Raw genomic sequence first — 19,247 nt, 5'->3', positions numbered from 1 at the left:
AAAATTGATAGAACTAGCATGGCTGTGAAAGACATTTTCTGCATGGCAAAAACAATGAATCTTTGCCAAACCAGAAAACCTTCCAGAGTGTGTCACCAAAAAGTCATGAATCGGTAAATAATCCCCTCCCCTGCTTATCGCATACAGTAATTAACGATACTATCTACCAATAGATTCAAATATCAATACATAGCAAAAGAAAATCAGATCTCTATCAGCTATTGGTGTGGATGAAGTAGAGGAGCATTTACTTAACTTGGAGAAACACAGAATGAGATCAGACACTTCAGTGAGTGTTTCAATCAACATTTTATTTCAGGTGTGTTTTTTTTTTTTTTAAAACAAGTCAAAAGTTTGAGGTGCATAGTTATGAAGGAAGCATGAGCAACATGTTCACAAACACATACAAACAGCTGAACATTAAGAAGACAAGTCGATTCAGGACTCCTGTGTTATGACATCAGGGGTGTGTGGTTGAGTTGATCGCACTCTGTTGTAAGAGTTTGATGCGAGATTTCAGCTTATTATAAAATGCAGTGGTGTGTATAATGTCTGTAGCATTGGATAGCGTAAAAGTGATGAGTGAATTTGTTATTTTGATTAAGATAGGAATTACATCTACAGCCATGTTACAGTTACAATAAAAAACATTGTCCCGGTATTTCAAAACGCAGAACCGCAGTGAGAGAATGTGGAGAGGTTGGTGTCAGTCTGTTCTTGTACTGCAATAAATCTCTTAACCTGCTGGCCTTGGTCTTTGCGGTTATCTCCCTTCAAAGAGTTATAGGAGGAGGCAGTTTGCTAGATTTGTGATCACATATTGATGCACAATATGCATCACATTTTGCTCTCTGAACCACCAAAATGGGAACACATATAGCTTTTATTAATCATCCTCCTTGATCCGGTTTCTAGTAAAGTTAACATTTGTGCTGAACTACACCAACACGAGATCAACAGATTGATCTTCTGGTCTGTGTGGAATGTCGAAAGCAGACGTCAGACTCTTGGCTTGGCAGTGTGAGTTTCAGCTGCTAGAAATACAGGTTTTTTTTATTTAAGTACAGAGCAATATCCTCCACAATTTAGTACTGAGACACATTTAAATCAGCAGTAGAGTGAAACAAATGTGTTTTTTTTTGTAAATGTCAGTGTACTAAGAGAGTTTTCTTTTGTTTTTGTCATTATTAGAGTGTAGTTAACAACAGCAGACGTGAGACTCTTGGATTGGCAGTATGAGTTTCAGCTGCTCTGGCAGTAAGAGCAATACTAACTCTAAAGGAATCATAATAGTGGTCAGTCAGTGTTCGACGGTATAGCACTCAGACTGGGACTATTCAATGCTCACTGTAAGAGAAAAATTGATAGAGGATTTGTGCGAGTATCCTTTACGCATGTATCCTTTTCCTTAAACATTTTATTGTAAACTTACACACACAAATCACCCCCTTTATGCTTGAATTTAAATTACTCAGTGTGCACAGGGGTTCAAATGATCCAATTCAACTAGAAGCAATTAGTGTAGCAACAATGTCAACTCTTGTTTATCAGCATATAATGTGTTTAGCCATGGAGTTGTATTCATATTTTCATTCTCAGTTCCAAACTAAAATCACTGCTTTAAGCCTACACTACTACTATCTCGTTTAAAATACATTGATTGAGTGCATTTTGATATTGTGTGTCTCATCAGCGGACACTACTGTAGAGAGCAGATGATTGTATGTGATGGCATTAACCACTAGGTGGCAGTGGTACTGTGTTGACTTTGCTGTTCTGCTCAAAGGCTAAAGGGGCCCACACTGTACGGGCCTTTAGTCAGTACTGCAGCAAATACTGCAAGCAAGCTGCTGACCTCAATTCATGTAAGATTTTATAAAGCTGTTTGGGTTTTTTTTTTCCAGAAAGTCCAGGCAGTTCACAATGTAGAAAGGGCCATATGTTAAAAAAAAGAACAGAAAAAAAGAACCTTTAAACTGGTAAAAGGGCGAATGCTTTTGGCAATTCATAATCCAGCACAGATCTATGGGGTGGTCACTCAAACACTCTCCTCACATACCTGTGTCTGGTTCACTGGATTTCTTTTCTTTTTTTTTGTATTTGATTTTTGCTAGTAGTTTCACTTCAGGGAAATAACTTCATAACAGAAAAACAAGATAGAGAAAATAAGGAATCTCTTAAAAAGGGATGCAGTGTTGATGGGCAATATAACCAGGAAACATTACAAAAAAACACCTAGGGATCACAATGAAAATGAAAAACAACTATGCAAAATTAGCCACAAATGTTGAAGTAATGCATTACTATCTCTACATGAAACCATCTACAGGATTTGTTATGCAATGTCAGGGTTACAACAAGAGACAGATCCACTTCACAATATTGCTTTTCCCTACAGGAAGACTTTGGATATACATAATGTATCCTCTTTGCAGAGGGATCTATACATTACTGTCTAGACAAGGAAGCGATCGTGTGTGTGCATGTTTGTGTGTGTATATGTGTGTTTGTTTGTGAAGTGCTTCCTTATATCCATAACATTCACATTTGTTCGACACAGCAAGTACACTGTATCACTTCTAACACTGCACAGTCAGTCGCAATGTTAGCATCTATTACAGGTTTTTGTTTTTTCCCAAGGCAGATAAATGCAGATATATGAATCTAATGTTTACACATTAGTACATTGTAGATACATACATCAGTACAATGAATGGTGTCTTGGACAAACACAGTTGCCATCACAGCCAGTCCAGACACATCTATAAAGTGCCTTATAACAGGTTATTGCATAATCTGATGTCCGTCTTATTGCTTCCATTGAAAGCAAGAAGGGAAATGCACTCCAGTATGAGAGAGAGCAGCAGGCTGACACAAAGTGAAACACTTAGAAAAATAAGATTACATCTTTCTATAGAGCTCTGTTCCAGTGAGACATCATTAGACAATGCTAAAGCCATTTGGACATAATTCTCCTCTTAGGTTCTCAGTCAGACTTGAAAAAAAAAACACAAAATTATGTTTTATATGAACTCTGGAATTGTGTACCATAAAAAATGGACGAATTAAAATACCTGACATGATTTCCTGTTTTGTTCCTGACTCTAAACTGTGGTAAAGTGCTGCATTGCTTGTATCCAAGATCAGTGTACTACTACACTTTTCGTATCAAACAGGCTCTTATTATGTGAGTACACTTGTGCGTCTGTATGTGGAGCTTTCAGCTGTCGTAGCTATTTAAGCTATGCGTGAAGGTGTGGCAGCTCATGTCCAGTAGCTTCACTCTTATACTGAAAGCCACATACAGTCCTGGCCCTGGATGCCAATAGACATGTTAGCACTACGTCCTTCCATTTTGAAGTGATTGAATTAGATTTTGGATGACTTTTCTTTTCTTTTTTTTTCTTTAAAAAATAAAAAAAAAGCTGTGAAATCTGAGCACTTTTTACAATAAAAATGTGTTAATTACTCTCCGAGCTCCCTCACTTGTTAATCTGTACAACATCTCTAATGCTAAGACACTACCTAGACACCAAACACAAACTTTGACCCGTTACCTTCAATACTCAGAATATTCAGATCCTGTCACAGCAGAATTTTTTTTTGGCAAATTGACCTTTGAACCGAGCAAACACATAAGACAAATGGCAAATAAAATGAACCACTTGCCTATTGAGCTATGAACACATTCATTTGATAGTAACATTAATGTTTAATAAATTATCTTAATCAAAAATAGTTTTTGGGAACTATTCCCTGACTGAGTCTCTTACATTCGTTTTCAGCGATCCCTCCCAATAGTGGGCTTCCAGTATTACTGAGCCATGGGTTTGTCTTTTCTTGACTGTTAATATGGAATTAAGCCATATAGATTATGTGAACTAATGCAGAAATATGTGGATTCAAATCCTGTTAAGTTTTGTTTACCATTTTTGCAAGCAAGAGTCACCTTGCAGTGACCTTGACCTGGTTAAAGGGGGGTAATGAAAGATGTGACATTGTTGAGAGGTTGATGTGAAGTGTTGATTGGGACCATACGGCGGCGCAAAGACATGTTTTGGTGCTGTGGTGCTAGACAATACTCTATAAACTGTAAAGTATACTGTACTTATATGAAGTTATATATAAAATGCGCACATGCTAAAAATGCATTGGTTATTTGTCAGAAGCAGCATGATTAAGTTCATTCCTTTCTATAGGGAGCTGGGTAGTCAGGGGATTGTCTTTGATGAGGGGGTTTGGGTTTTTATACATTTTCTGTGGTTTCATCCTCCCACCAGCAGAGGGAGCAGAAGCAAAACAGGCACCTGTGTTTCATCTAAAGCAAAATCATAAAAAAAACCTGTGCAGAACTGGATCACCTGAGACACCTTAGATAACGCCCAGTTGTCAGCCTCAGCAAACCAAAAGTGAGTCAACTTCTGCTGTCAGCCTTAATGAACCAAATAATCCCTGCAGTACGCCAAACCTGGACCATGGTAGCAATCAAGTTGGTGGTTAGAACAGGAAAAACAAATGTAACTATAGCTTTAGATATATCAACTAATGGATTTCCTGGTTGTAATCTGAACAAATTTACTGAGAGATGATGGCTTTAATCTATGTTGGGGAAAAAAAAAGGTTGATTTGGTAGGGTGGGACAGAAGCTTGCTGTTCTTCAGCTGACATCATGGCAGTTAGTTATGGCATCAAAGTGTGTGTGTTCCCTAGGTCAGGTTTGCTCGGGTCCAAGTTTGACGTAGACTTGTAGATTAAAACATAGCTTTATGATTTCAAACCAAGCATCATACAGCTTTTTAGCTATAGTCTTCTGACACTATTTTTCAGTATGACAGCTGATTAGAACAAATTTGACGTATAAATAAAGAACTGAAAACAACTAGAGATCTGCTCAGTACAAAGTCCTTTCTCGAAAACTGTGGAAAAGTGACTATTAGTCAGAGCACATGACACTAAAGGCTTCAAAATTAGAAAGAAAAAAGTTGTAACCTGAATGATCCATATACCCTCTGAATGTCAAAGAGGGTATATGGAAAGCACAAATATACACACCGGGACAGTTTACCCAAGACTCTGTGTGAAGTGTTTGGTTACAGTAGCATGAAGAGTAGAATTTGATATCAGAGGCGTTGCACTGTGTAACAAATGGGCTGCCATGTAGGTGAGGGTGATCCAGGCCTGTGCACATTTCACACCTCTCAAATCTCAAGCATGATTTAAAATAGACTTTTACAATGTATTAGTTAGCCATTAGTAAGATATAACAGTCCACTGATAACAGCATCTTCTCTGAGCGTGTAGTTGTTCTAACATATGTACAGACATACTTTTGCATTCTGCTCATGCCTTTGGTGTCCCTTTGTTGTCTGCTTTGGCTCCTGTAGGTCCATTTTCGGTGTTGTCATTCCCTGAGGAGCTCACCAGGCACTCTTTACTTCAGGGGGGAAGAGGGGGGGGGGGGGGGGGGTGGAGAGCAGAGAAAGCAAAGATCAAAATGGAGCTTCACCCGCAGAGTGAGAAAACAAGAATGATAATGCCTTTATATATAAACTGATACTGCAGGGATTTTCAACACCCTGACCCTCATAGCCCCATATGATAATCTTGTGCTGGACCCAAATTGGAAATATGTAATTAAAATGACTCTGAAACACATACCGAAGAATATTAAGACGGCTAATTTAGAACCTGTTAACTTGATGGCTCTGTATGTTATGTCGATTTTTTTTTTTACAATGGATCTGCATCTCTAGGAGTTACATGTGCTAAAATAGAGCTCAACTCCCCCTAACAGAGAATAACAACCGGCTGTTGAAACCCAGAATAAATGTACAAAACAAGAAGAATGATAAGGACATGCACTCCTAATTGTACCTTTAGTTGACACACAGATGTTTCGAGCAGTTGCTCTTCTTCAGAGTATAACAGGAAGGTTACATGTGCTTGCCAAATGATTGACAAGGGAATGTAAACTACCTGTGAGTATAGTGCAATACAAATAGCAATTTTCCTGCTTGATGATGCAGTACTTGTTTGTAAAAAGAACAGCTCAATAATCGATGATTGTAATGACAGAGTTTTGTTAAAGTGACTTTGTGACTGACTCTCTGTCGAGTGAGCTTTTCTAACAAAAGCGGTCAACATAATTATGAGGGTTAATGCTAGTAAGTAGTAGTTAGGCATCATCACTGTCATTGAGTATGTAGGTCATTTAATTGAAATGACAGACCTTTAAAGGTAGGGTTGGTCATTTTTTTCCAGATACACTTTTTAAGATTTTGGAAATTGTCTTCAGGTCCTGATAGGAATTAATAACTCATGAGCTCTGAAACAGGAATGAAGAAAATCCGTCATCTGTAACAGCTGTAAGCCTGTAAAAACTTTGTCTGCCACGAGGTGCCATTTTTATGAACCAATCGTGCCTCCCTGTCTCCCTGCTCGTTCTCTACATCAAGCATGCATGAGCCCACACTCAAAGCATGAGCTGAGGTCCGCTTCTGGACCAATGGCCATGGCTTTTGAGGGAGCACAGAGGGGAAGGGGAGGGTGCAGACGAAGCACTGAGGGAATGCTACTCTCAAAATCATGCTATTTAAAAAAAATACCAACCCTGCCTTTAATAATCCAGTATTTTAAAAAGGTAAAAACAATATAATGTTTAATAACAGAAGCCAGTGAGCCAGACATGCAGTGATGTGTAATTAAATCCTAAAAACCGTCTATTAGTGATCAGAATTCATCTTGTTTTCATGTTTGTCGTCATTGGGTTTACTCACTTCTTTTCGTCATCCTTCAGCAGAAAGTGAACAACCAGGGCTTTCACCACCATGACAAAGATAACCAAACCAATGACTCCGCCCACAACTGAGACAATGATGGTTGTCAAAGTGTTGTCGATCTCCGTCACTGAAAAGAGGGAGAGAGAGAAATATATCGTGAGGGAAATGTTGAGGAAAGATGACAAAAAACATTTGAATAAATAGTCTTTCCAAGAGTGAAATCCAACTCTAGAAACCATCATTAACAATTGTTATGGATGTGAAGATGCATGCTCCTTGTACTGTAAGCATGGTACAAATCATAGTAAGGCGTATGGTAGGGAGTGCACATGTTACATACCTTGGTCCACCACTATAAGAGTGAAGATAGCACTGTGGTTACGATTCTTCTCTTTTGGGTTTTTGGCGAAACAGATGTAGTCTCCCGCATCTTCAAAGGTGATGTTGTAAAGCAGTATGGAGATGTTGTTGCTCTTTGAGGAGCCGACAAACTCCACGCGCTCATGGTAGACACTGACCTTTGGCTCCACACCCTCAATGTGTATAACAGCTTCGCATAACTAAACACACACACACACACACACACACACACACATACATACATGTCTGTAGTTAGATACAGAGAGGAAGTCAGATGTTTGTATGAAAGCTCTTCTGCATCTGCTTGTGTTAACATTTAGGTTGTTTTCACAACTATGGCTCCTTTGTCTGGTTCTGACTCAGATGAGAAAGTGATACATATTTCCCTTTGGTCAATTTGTGTTCACAATGTATTATTGTAAAGCGGGCCAAGGCACACATCAATGCAGGGCTGTCGCATTACGTCACAGCCTCCTCTCTCGCTGCGTAAGTACAGGTAAAAAGAAAATTCCATGCGTAGCGCAGTCGCACTTTGCATTGTGGGATGGCTCCAGGACGCTACTTAGTTAGCTAGCTAAAATACCAACAAAATGAAAATGGTGTTGAATTGGAGCAGCAAGGATGTTAAATAGCACATGAATATAATAATATAATGTAATAAACTTGTGAATCAGTGCATGATTGAGAGAGGCTTTTGACACTCTACTGGTGTTATGGTTCAATTTGTCACCCTGATAACTGGTGACTTTTGAGGCGAATGCCTTTGAGGTGGTTAACAACGGCTGTTGAAAAGAAAAGAAAATATTGCCAAATGTTCCTTAGTTTAGTTTTCATCTTAACAAAGATTACCTAATGAGTTAACTTAGATTAAAAATGAAAGATAAACCAAGAGGCATTTGTGAGTGCTCTTGCTGTTGTCATGTCATGCATCTGAAAGTCGCCAGTTAACATGGTCACTCTTTAAACCGTAACACCTGTTGGCAGTCTCATGAGAGACGATCCGACAGCACCGTGTAAAGTTACGAGACCAGCATGACTAACGGGGAGGTTCAGGTGATGAAAAGCAAAAAATTCTCCTGGTTCAACAAGCCGGACAAAACTATTGAGTTGTGGAACCAAAAGTTGTTGTCAAGTTCACATAATGTCCAAACAAACATGGGCCAAGGGGAAAGCGCCCCCTTGTTTCGGAACAACTTCTCTAAACAATTTAGGTGTGGAAACACCCTAATTGTTGTTGAATTTGCAAAAAAAGAATGGTTGATATTTTGTTGTTTGTTTTTACTATTTGTTCATGTGGCTCATGCTTTTCCATTGTGCGTTTATTTGGTGTATGCCGTACCTTTTCCATGGTTCCGTTGTTGTTGTAGTGCCAGTTGAAGTAGAGGTTTTTGATTCCAATGCAGGAGGAGTAGGTGCAGGGCAACAGGACTGTGGAGCCATTCATTGCTTCAACAAAGGACACTTTACCTGTCGAGACCTCCAGTCCACCAACACTCCATACACCTGAAGCAAGAGAGAAAGGGGAAAGCTCAGACAATAAAGAACAAATCAGAAAATTCAAACTGAGTACTGCACTGGTAGAGAACGAAAAAACACACATGATGGATAGAAAAGATTGTGTTACATCAGCAATATGGATAACAATGACAAATCATAAAATAATGCTTATGTGCTGGCATGCTGGGTTGGTGTAGGATTACTGCTAAAGATAAGTGCTGCTCATGAGTAATGGCATTACAAAGTTAAGTAGCTTACTTACTGTAAGCATAGCTCATGAAATGACAGCTTCCTGCCCTCCACATACTCAATACTTATTATTGAGTTTTTAATAGCTGTATATTCCATATTATCTGTGAGAAGCCAAAAGATTTAAAGCACCCCCCTACTGACTGACTGCAGTATAGGTCATGAACCCTGCCTCTTCTAAGTTAACAGATGGGACATGGGGACAACTTAAAATAATAACACATCAAAGAATCGTTTCTTATTTTTAATATTGGACAGTTTTTCTGCCTCAATTTGCAGTCACTCGGTTTTTAAAGAGATCTTAAACAAGCGCTTTGAATAGCATTCAGCAGTATTTGAATGCAGTATGTTACGGTATTTCAAAATAATTTTATTGTTTGTAAATTGTATTCTCTTCCTGCTTTTAGACTGTAATACCTACATTTTTAGTATTCTGTGATAAGACTTTGCAGTTGTTTTCATTTCAATGTTCAGTGGGTTCCTGGTACAAGCCCTTGGGGGACTCCTTTGTCCCACCTGTGCATTTTGTACGCACATGTCTTCTTCTGTCTTATTTTGTTATTCTTTCTTCTCCACAGATAAAAATATATATGAAGATAAAATGAGTTATTTGATGATTTAAAACGTTGTAAAACGCTGTGATTGACAGCTCTGTTGATGCAACTCGTGCAGTGCTGTGTGCAACAGATTTTTAAGGTAGAGGTGAAAGAGTGAGCAACACTAACACAAGAGCCATTGAACTTTTATAACCGTGAGTGAATGCTTCAAGCTGACACAACAATCTTTTCTGCCGTGCACTGTTCTGACCTGAGGGCTCTCTGCATTTTTTTAACAATCATTTAAATGTCTGTTTTTTACAGTGGAAGCAGCATGACGTCAATACCTGGGCTCTTCCAGAGAATCCCTACTGTTCAGTCTCAGTGACAGTCAAAGGGGCATACTGGCTTCACTTATGGATAATGGGAGGAGTTGGAGACATAATATTAATCAATCAATCTTTATTTGTATATCACCAATTCAAAAATTAATTTATCTCAAGAGTATTTACAAAAGAGCAGGTCTAGACCTTAGTCTTTGTTATATTATCTACAAAGACTCAACATTAATCCATCATGAGCAAGAAGCAACATTTAGCAAAGTTAGAGTAACAAGGAAAAACTGCCTTTTAACAGGCAGAAACCAGAAACCATCCATTGCATATCTTAATTAATGCTGATGATATAGTTAAAACTAACCGCCTTAGTCTTCATTATTCAGCAGACCAAGGCTAGCTTACAGGGTACTGAAAATATAAATCCAAGTTCTATTAACCATTACTCAAAACATGGCAGTTACAGATGGACAAGAGATGAGGAACATTTATAACAGAGCATGTAAAAAAAGTGAATTATTTTTAGATAACCTGTATAAGGTCTGATATATATATACCAGTAGAATCCAGGTTTTAGTATTCAGCATATTTTTGACATGCTACAGCATATGTAGACTTTGTTTCACTGTTTCATCAGTCATCTCTGAAAGCAGGGACCATTGTCGACCCTCAGAATGTGATGCTGCATCATATTATTATTATGTTTTTTAATTTACTTTGAGAAGAATGAAAATATGCAGGGTTGGGGAAGGAAATCCAAAGCTTTTTATAAAAGTCAATGTCGAACAATTTTACAAACTTAAGATAAAAAATGTAACCTGCCTATTTATTGTCTACCATGATGTTGTAATATCCCCATCAGTGCATTTGTGGGTCTTAAATGCTAATAAGTCAACATCAACAGCACTGAAGTGGGGGACAAAATCATCTTTTTTTTTTCATACGTTTGTTTTCCTGTGACAAAGTCTGCAGGACACAAAACATATTGTGACTTTTTAATTTTCCCCAAATGATTTGAGTCTGTCTGGATGGGCTCTGAGGGTTTTGCAGTGACAGCTGCTGTGATTCCCAGATTGTTGCTCCGATGTGTCTCACACTCTTCGGGCCTATTTATAAACCCTCTTCCCCGCACTGACCTGCTCAGGATCACATTGCACTTGGACATGATGCAAGAAGTGTAAGAGTTCATACTTGTCCATATGTTGTTGTTTTTTTTACTTGAAAAGACTTACATCTGGGGCACGGGTAACCTAGTGGTTAGTATGTGTGCGCCATGTACGGAGGCTATATGGTCCTCTAAGCATCCCAGGTTCGAATCTGACCCCCACTCTCTCTCTCTCTCTCTCTCACAAGTTCTGACTATCCACTGTCCTATCTCTAAAATAAAAGCATAACCCCTCCTAAAAATAAACCTTAAAAAAAGACTTACATCTACACATACTTGCTTACATTGTTACATCTACAGCTTTGTACTAACAAAACAAAACACTGGAATCCCTGGGGTCTAATTCAGGAAATGACTGTGAGCACATTTATTTGTTTATTTTTGCTAATATTGGCACTGTTATTCTGCAGTAGACTTTTTCAAGTGAATGTGCTTAATTGTTCAACACTAAGTGTAACAGTGGAAAAGCTGGATTTTTTTTTTTAGAGTAATCAAAAAACACTCCCGACTGTTCCTCTCTCTCTCTCTCTACAACAGGCTTTCCCAACCTTGGGGTCCCGACCCTATGTGGGGTCGCATGGAATTCAAACGGAGTCATCTGAATTTAATATTTATTGATTAATAAAAAATATATTCTTTATTAAACTAAACACAGGATAATAGCCAATGCCAAAACATGAACCACTCTGTCTATTTGTCGACCATTGTGCAGAAATGTCATCCTCTGTCTTCCTCCATAATAATATACAGAAAAATACCCAAATGTCATCTAGAATGAATGTTTACTTGCAACACAATAGAAAAATGATTACATGATTGAAAACAAACTTAGCAAAAAGCTGTATGTGTTTTGGATGTCTGGGGGTCCCAGAGTTTTGTGAAGTCAAAGTGGGGTCACCTGCCGGAAAGAGTTTGGGAACCACCGCTCTGCAGTATTTTAGAGATTTCACATACATGTACCAGTGTGAGTAATAGTGTGTCAAAATAGTGTGTGCCTTGTTATTCCCCTCTCTCAAATCCCCTTATGCCTTGTAGGGCTGAACTGACTCCTCCACAGATGTTTTGTTCAGTATTATTTCTTTAGAAAAGGAAACAGATGTGATTTAGTCGAAATACAAGCAAATTGAGTAAGTGATTAAGAGACACCTGATCTCGAGAAGAAAAATCTAAACTTCTGCTCAAAGCCCCGCAAAACTGTTATAACAATAACTGTGATTGTTCCTCTTATTGTCAAGCGTTGGATGTCTCAACGTTGCTCTAAAGGTACAGGGTTATTAGACCGTGTGTTTGTTTGTACTTTTTCTTGAGGCTGAGTAATAAAACAGTCTTCAAAAGGGAACACATCCTGTGTCTGCCAAAGAGCATGCCAAAGACACAACCTAAAACTGCTTTATTGAGGAGATATGTTTCTTATTAAAAGGCAACAGAGCATGAGACATGTGTTTAACTATATTCAGTATTTAACTCATGAATAGTCTGGTTTCAGCATTATCAGATCAGATATCATTATAAAATCAGTTTTGCTCTAAAAAGAGAAAGTATCCTGATCATGCCTTGTTTTTTGAATTTTGCCAAGCCCTTATTTTTTCTCCCTTTTGTTCAGTTTTCCAGACCGGCTCTTTTAGTTTTCTCAGTCTTTGGCCTTTCATCTTGTCATCTAACACTTTTTTACCTCCCCTCTGCAGTCATAGTGGCCTGTCTCCTCTACTTTCAGCAACAACTCATGCCATTTGGCTTCTCATTGTTCTTCCCTGTCTCTGATTCTGCTCTCTTTTAATGGGCTCTTACTATTTTTGTTTGCAGAAGATGACACATTATCTCTCTAAAATTTTTTTTGTTTCTAATCATGGCCTTTTTGTCTTACAATCTCAGAACTTCTTCCACAAGGATGCAAGCACTAAGAAAACAACATATTTTAGGAGCTTGTCTGTGAGTTTGTCTTATTTTAAAACTGCAACAATTATATTTTAAACATTTTAGCTGGCTGGTGTTCAGTTTATTTACATTTCCTTTTAAACTCTGTGTTAAGTTGACTCTTCTGAATGATTACTGGCCGGTACCACTCAGCAATTCTAAAAGGGATCCAGAGGGAGTAATAATGCCAAATAAAACAAAAACCAATACAAGGGTGAGTCTCTCTACTGAAAGGCATACTCTCAGTCTGTAACCAGAAGCAAACACAGTGATGTTTTACATATCTCAGAGGAGTGTCCCCCCTATGTCTACAAATACATTTCCCTCTTCCATCATTTTACACCTCGGCTCTCTACTATCCCTTTTTATCGCCGACTTTCCTCTTCTCTAGTCTTCTTCTATCTTTACAGTTTGACTCACATACTTTAGTTGTGAACTTGCGGCTTTGTTGTGTGTTGTGTGTGTGTGTGTGTGTGTGTGTGTGTGTGTGTGTGCATGTGTGTGTGTGTGTGTGTGTGTGTGTGTGTGTATGTGTGCGTACATGAGTTGTAGGCTGAAATGTGATATTTTTAGCTCCACTATCAAATATCTCTTTGTTCCAGTTGGGAAACATCAATACCTAAATAACTGATAGCAGGAAAAGCAGCTACAGTACTGTATGTGTTTGTGTGTGTATGAATGTGTGTGTACGTGTGCTCGTGTGCGTGCGTGTGTGCGTGTCCTTGGCTGACAGTCAAGGTGATATGTTTTTTTTTGTCTTATTTTAAGTAGGCCAAAGATTGGAGGGTTAATGTATTTCCGAGTGAACCCATAGAGGACTGACCGAGGACACCATTACCTCAGTTAGAGAGGGAGAGAGAGAGAGAGAGAGAGAAGTAATGGTAAGAAGAAAGAAGGAGAGAATGGACCACATGGAGCAGAGTGGAGGAGCAAAAATGAAATGGGGAAGCAGGGGTAATGAAGGAGGTAGAGTGTGTAGGGAGTGATGGAAAGGGTCACGAGGGAGGGTTATTAAGAGAGATGGGGAGTGAGATGTCCTCTCCAAGGTGAGGGAGTGACAGCAGAGGAGAGAATTATTGCAGCAGCTAAGTAAGTCTATCAATGGCGGTCAAGGTTGGCTCACGTTTACATGTTAGGATACACACATATGTAATATGATAGTAACGCAAACAAGTAACAACGTGGGGTATAATTTTCACATTTACATGCCTGATAGTTAACCCTTTCTGGTACTGACAACCTCAGCTATTCCACATTGCTTTGCAGAATATCACAAACATTCCTGCTGTGGGTATATTCTCGGCTATATTCTTGCCTAACCCAATAACATAACATAAGGCACATGTAGGAATATTTTGGACTTTAGAAATGTGTTGTTTTCTGAATAATTAATTTGTATTTGGTCTGGAGAGTAGTCAGTAGTTTGCTCTTTAAAAAGATGACAGCTTGTTACACCCCTTGTATCTCTATGTAGACAATAATGCATGGTATAGTTTGAGGGTCCATACTACACTATTGCAGACATAGATGTATCCGTTGAATGGGACACAGTTGACAACGTGTTGCTATCAAATCTCTGTTGTATTGCAAGTTTCACTGGTCCCAATGAGGACTAACTGTCTGTTAATGTTGAGTTTTTTGGGGAGCCTCTCATTTCTCCTTCATGCTGGATATGCTTTTGAATGAGTCTTTGTTCAGTTCTTTGTTTCACTGACTTCATTTCCTGGAACCAAATGGTCAACTGAGGGAGATTGATGGGAATGTTTTGGCATAGAAAAGTGGAATCTAGTAAAAGATTGTAGACAAGAGAACAGTTGTCCGTGTCTATGAAGGCTGGAAATTTCAACTGATAAACAACACATGGTGCATATTAAATGAAATAACCATATGCGTGATAAAAAAAAAAGAATACAGAAAACTGTAGAGATGATGCAGAGACATAGATTGAGATATGTGAGATTACTTTAGTAGAGGAGAGGTTAATCAAAAAGAATTTGTAAACCATTAATCTGTTTACAAAGAGGTTCACTTCAATAGCAGTTTATTAGTTGATTCCATTAAAGGAAGAATGTGCGACTTCTTGATCCAGTAGATGTCGCCCTTGAGCACCAGCATGAAACCAAAACGAAATGCTGTTTGGCGACACCTCCGCCATACTGAATCCTCCGCTCTCCTCCAGCGACATGCCTCAAACCCCCCTCCCCTCACTTTTGCCAAAAAAAAAGGAGTCAAGCAGACAAAAAAAGTATTTGGCTTGAGCTGCAATTGACTGTAGCCTGATTGCTGTGTTAGCGGGTTTAATGTTAGCACTCTTTAGTTAGCTCGTAGCATCACATTGCATGTCATTTCACATGGAATGACAAGTGATCCAAAAACATTTACGTGACATTCAAATAAGCAGTGAGTATGTTCTTCTTCTATTCTCTAGTCCTTGACTAAAACTGCTTTTATACACGAGGGGAGGAGCTAGTCGTCGCGTCCATGTAAACATGGCTCCGACAACATGACAACCAGAGGGACTCGCACGGCTTACTCATTGCAGGCAGTCATGACTTAGAGATATTTACATAGGACATACTTGATTTCTGCTATAGTTATGTGTAAACTGTTGCACATTAAGAGGGCCATGATGACTGAGAAAATGCAAAATTACACCTGTTGGTGTTGAAACTCTACAAATAATAGAAACTCGTTTTAGATGTCACCAATATCTTTACTCTCCATAAGTATATGCATGTGGGTTAAGCAGCATTTCACAATAAAAGCACCCATGGCAGAGTCTATAAGCCAATGTTTCCCGACCTAGTTTTGGCTTCCCACTTTGACTTAAAAAATCCGGAGAAAACCAGACATCCAAAACACAGCTTGTTACACCACTTGTATCTCTATGTAGACAATAATGCATGGTATAGTTTGAGGGTTCATACTACACTATTGCAGACATAGATGTATCCGTTGAATGGGACACAGTTGACAACATGTTGCTATCAAATCTCCGTTGTATTGCAAGTTTCACTGGTCCCAATGAGGACTAACTGTCTGTTAATGTTGAGTTTTTTGGGGAGCCTCTCATTTCTCCTTCATGCTGGATATGCTTTTGAATGAGTCTTTGTTCAGTTCTTTGTTTCACTGACTTCATTTCCTGGAACCAAATGGTCAACTGAGGGAGATTGATGGGAATGTTTCGGCATAGAAAAGTGGAATCTAGTAAAAGATTGTAGACAAGAGAACAGTTGTCCGTGTCTATGAAGGCTGGAAATTTCAACTGATAAACAACACATGGTGCATATTAAATGAAATAACCATATGTGTGATAAAAAAAAAAAAGAATACAGAAAACTGTAGAGATGATTCAGAGACATAGATTGAGATATGTGAGATTTCTTTAGTTGAGGAGAGGTTAATCAAAAAGAATTTGTAAACCATTAATCTGTTTACAAAGAGGTTCACTTCAATAGCAGTTTATTAGTTGATTCCATTAAAGGAAGAATGTGCGACTTCTTGATCCAGTAGATGTCGCCCTTGAGCACCAGCATGAAACCAAAACGAAATGCTGTTTGGCGACACCTCCGCCATACTGAATCCTCCGCTCTCCTCCAGCGAAACCCGCGAGCATTTCCGTTTGTGTTGTTCTAATGTTACTATTTTGATAGGCCTCATAGTGTGCCCAGCTGTGCGCAACATTAAAAGGGTTTTAACCACCTCCAGGGACAATGGGGGTCCCCAGTTGTTAGCAACGTTAGCATATGGGGTTGAAAAGTATGGGAACCCCTGCTCTATATGACCATAGCTAATAGGCCATTAACTAAGAGTTTGCCCTCACATTCCGCATTACTGCTTATTGATTGTAAGTTGTTGAAGATGAACTATGATCTCAATATGCTTTTTTCACTTCTACATTATATGGTACATTACTAAGGAAAACTTTACTAAATTACTAAATTCAACTTCCTAACTTACAATCAATATTCAGTAATGAGTAGTATAATGAGGGTAAACTCTTACTTTATGGCATTCTAACTATAGACTATGGTCATGTAGAATAACGTATTGATTAGCATGCTAACAAGCATCTAGTGAATGGTGAATATATTGACCTTAATTTGAAGTGTTACCCTTGTTTTTTATTATTTGACTAAATACGTTATTTGGTCCAGTCATCTGGTGAAAGCCATATGTAACTTAATCAAATCTGTCGACAGCTGATTGTCTTGATTTGTAAGGAGTCACAGCAAAAAGTCAGAAATGTTATGAAAGGATTATCTTAAAGTTCAACATAAATGAGATAACCGACTCATTCTGGGACATATAGCTTCTTTCTTATTGTCTATGTCTGTCAGTATAAATGCTATGAATACTATCAATAAACAGAAAAAAACGACTACCATTTATTTGAATAATTTCCAAGTCAAACTTATAAATGTATACAAATACAAAGATTCTAAAAGAAAAAAACATGACACATACTAAGAATGATTAAAATCTGAAATATCATCATTCCTTGATAATGATTTTAAGTTAGCCCTTTAAGTGTGTAGAGCTCATCTGTGCTGAGTCTCCAAAGATCGGAGAGCCGAGAGGAAATGTTGGGATGTGGGGGCACTGTTCGGCGCAATAACAAAACCAGGGAGTGTTTGAGCAAAAGCACTGATCACCACTGCACTACTACGTCAGTACCAGTAATACTACAAACACAGAGATGTGAACTGTGGTTATAAACATGTTTTTGATCGTATCATTTATTATATGTTAAGTACTTATAGATACATACATTTTGCATTATATTTTTTTCTTTTATTCCTTTTTCTTTTTTTTTTGCAAATGCCTTAAGAAGTCCATGAAGACACATTGAGACAACTTATCCTGCTCAGCAACCAGATGTTCAACATCACCAAGTTCAGATCAGCCAAGGGTTGAAGGTTGCTGACCTTGATGCCCTTAGTAATGCAACACGTAAACCTCAGTTGTGATATCACTTTTAGCCCAATTTATTTAAGCAGATTTTAGGAGGGAAAAGAGAGACGAGGAAGGATGGCTGAAGCAAGAAGCAAAGGTAAGCCTGTGTTGACATGGAGCAATACAAAAAAAAAGCCTAATAGCCTATTTATTCAGACAAACACCCAACTAGACCTGATAAAAAAAAAATAAACACAGGTGCTGAAGAGGAAGGTGAAGAGGCCTTAGACGCAAGTTTAAATGTGACAACAATTAGAGGGATTTGCACAACACAGTGTGGCAGTGAAACAGTTTAGAAGTCTGTTTCAGTGTTAAGTAGAGCTGAGATTAAGCAGAGAGGAATGACAGGGCCCCTGAAGATATAGAGAGAAGTATAACTCACCAAGCAGCAGAGCAACTGCCAGCCCAGCATGAAGTAGATCCCCTGATCTCTTCCGACCAGAGACACTCGAACCGTTGCTGTCCACTGACGCCATGACACCAAGTCTGTCTGTCTATGTTGTTATGTGTCTATGTGGATTTTTGTCAATCCCTACACCTCTGCCAGTCTGGTCAACCTGAGTCCAATCTATGAAATTGTGTGTGTGTGTGTGTGTGTGTGTTAGTGTGTTTGTCTCTGTGTGTCTCTGAAGCAAGGAGTAGCTGATTCTGAAGTCCTGCTCTCAGTTCCTCCCTCTTCTCTCCTTCTCCGCACTCTGTCCCAGAAATGAAAATGTGTGTGTGGGGGGACGCAAAAAAAGAGGAGTGTAAATCTCTTCGGGGTTCTCCCTCCCGATCACTTGTTCCCTGCGCTGCACTCCAGCAGCCTGGGGAAGCAGAGGGAGAGACAAAGTGAAGAATGCAGCAGTTCAACCAAGAGTGCGGGCTCTCTGTCTCTCTCTCTCTCTCTCTCCCTCCCTGCCTGTCCTCTGTCACGGTCTCTGACAGACTCGGCGGTGATTATCCAGCAAAGAGTGAGGCAGAAGGCGAACAGAAGAGAGGCAAAGTCGTAGCGGCGCAGCAGATCAGTGACGGACAGATCCACTGCTCCAGCAGCAGCAGCAGCCGCAGCAGCCAGGGAAGCAGGCTGGCCAACAAACCCCCAAAGGAGGACACATAGGCTGGAGATGGGGAGAGCAGGGCACTCGAGAGGCACGGAGGGATGCTGGAGCAGAGCCAGCAGCCAAGGCAGGAGAAAAAAAAAAGCAGAAAGCGCGTGTCTACCCAGTCGGCACAGGGAGGAATGAGCAATAGAGGTACTGCAGAGGTAGAGGTGAAGAGACTGAGAGAGAGAGAGCTACACAGAGAGGGAGAGGGAGGGAATAGAATGAAATGGGGGGGGGGGGGGGGATGAGTGATAGCTGCTGCCACATGCACGCACACACACATATGCAGCCAGCACAACGGCTGAGTCAGCCTTACTCGAGAGGGTCTTTGAGTCCGAGTCGGTCTGGGTGCTTCACCCATACCACATACC

At 39.3% G+C, this 19,247-nt stretch overlaps 1 protein-coding gene across 1 annotated transcript; it reads right to left on the bottom strand.

Annotated features, from left to right (window-relative positions):
- Window positions 1-290: 290 nt before the first annotated feature.
- scn4ba (sodium channel, voltage-gated, type IV, beta a) lies at window positions 291-19,046 on the bottom strand. Its single transcript, XM_061046266.1, has 5 exons — window positions 18,174-19,046; window positions 8,479-8,642; window positions 7,120-7,339; window positions 6,777-6,906; window positions 291-5,434 (listed from the first exon to the last, which is right to left on the bottom strand). Exons 1-5 carry the CDS (start codon window positions 18,265-18,267, stop codon window positions 5,341-5,343), a joined length of 702 nt encoding a protein of 233 aa, XP_060902249.1. The 5' UTR covers window positions 18,268-19,046; the 3' UTR covers window positions 291-5,340.
- Window positions 19,047-19,247: the final 201 nt, after the last annotated feature.

The sequence above is a fragment of the Labrus mixtus genome, chromosome 9 (genome assembly GCF_963584025.1).
Source record: "Labrus mixtus chromosome 9, fLabMix1.1, whole genome shotgun sequence".
NCBI classification, from domain to species: Eukaryota; Metazoa; Chordata; class Actinopteri; order Labriformes; family Labridae; genus Labrus; species Labrus mixtus.
Note: the sequence above shows the minus strand (reverse complement) of the source record. Positions and strands in the feature narration are given on the sequence as shown.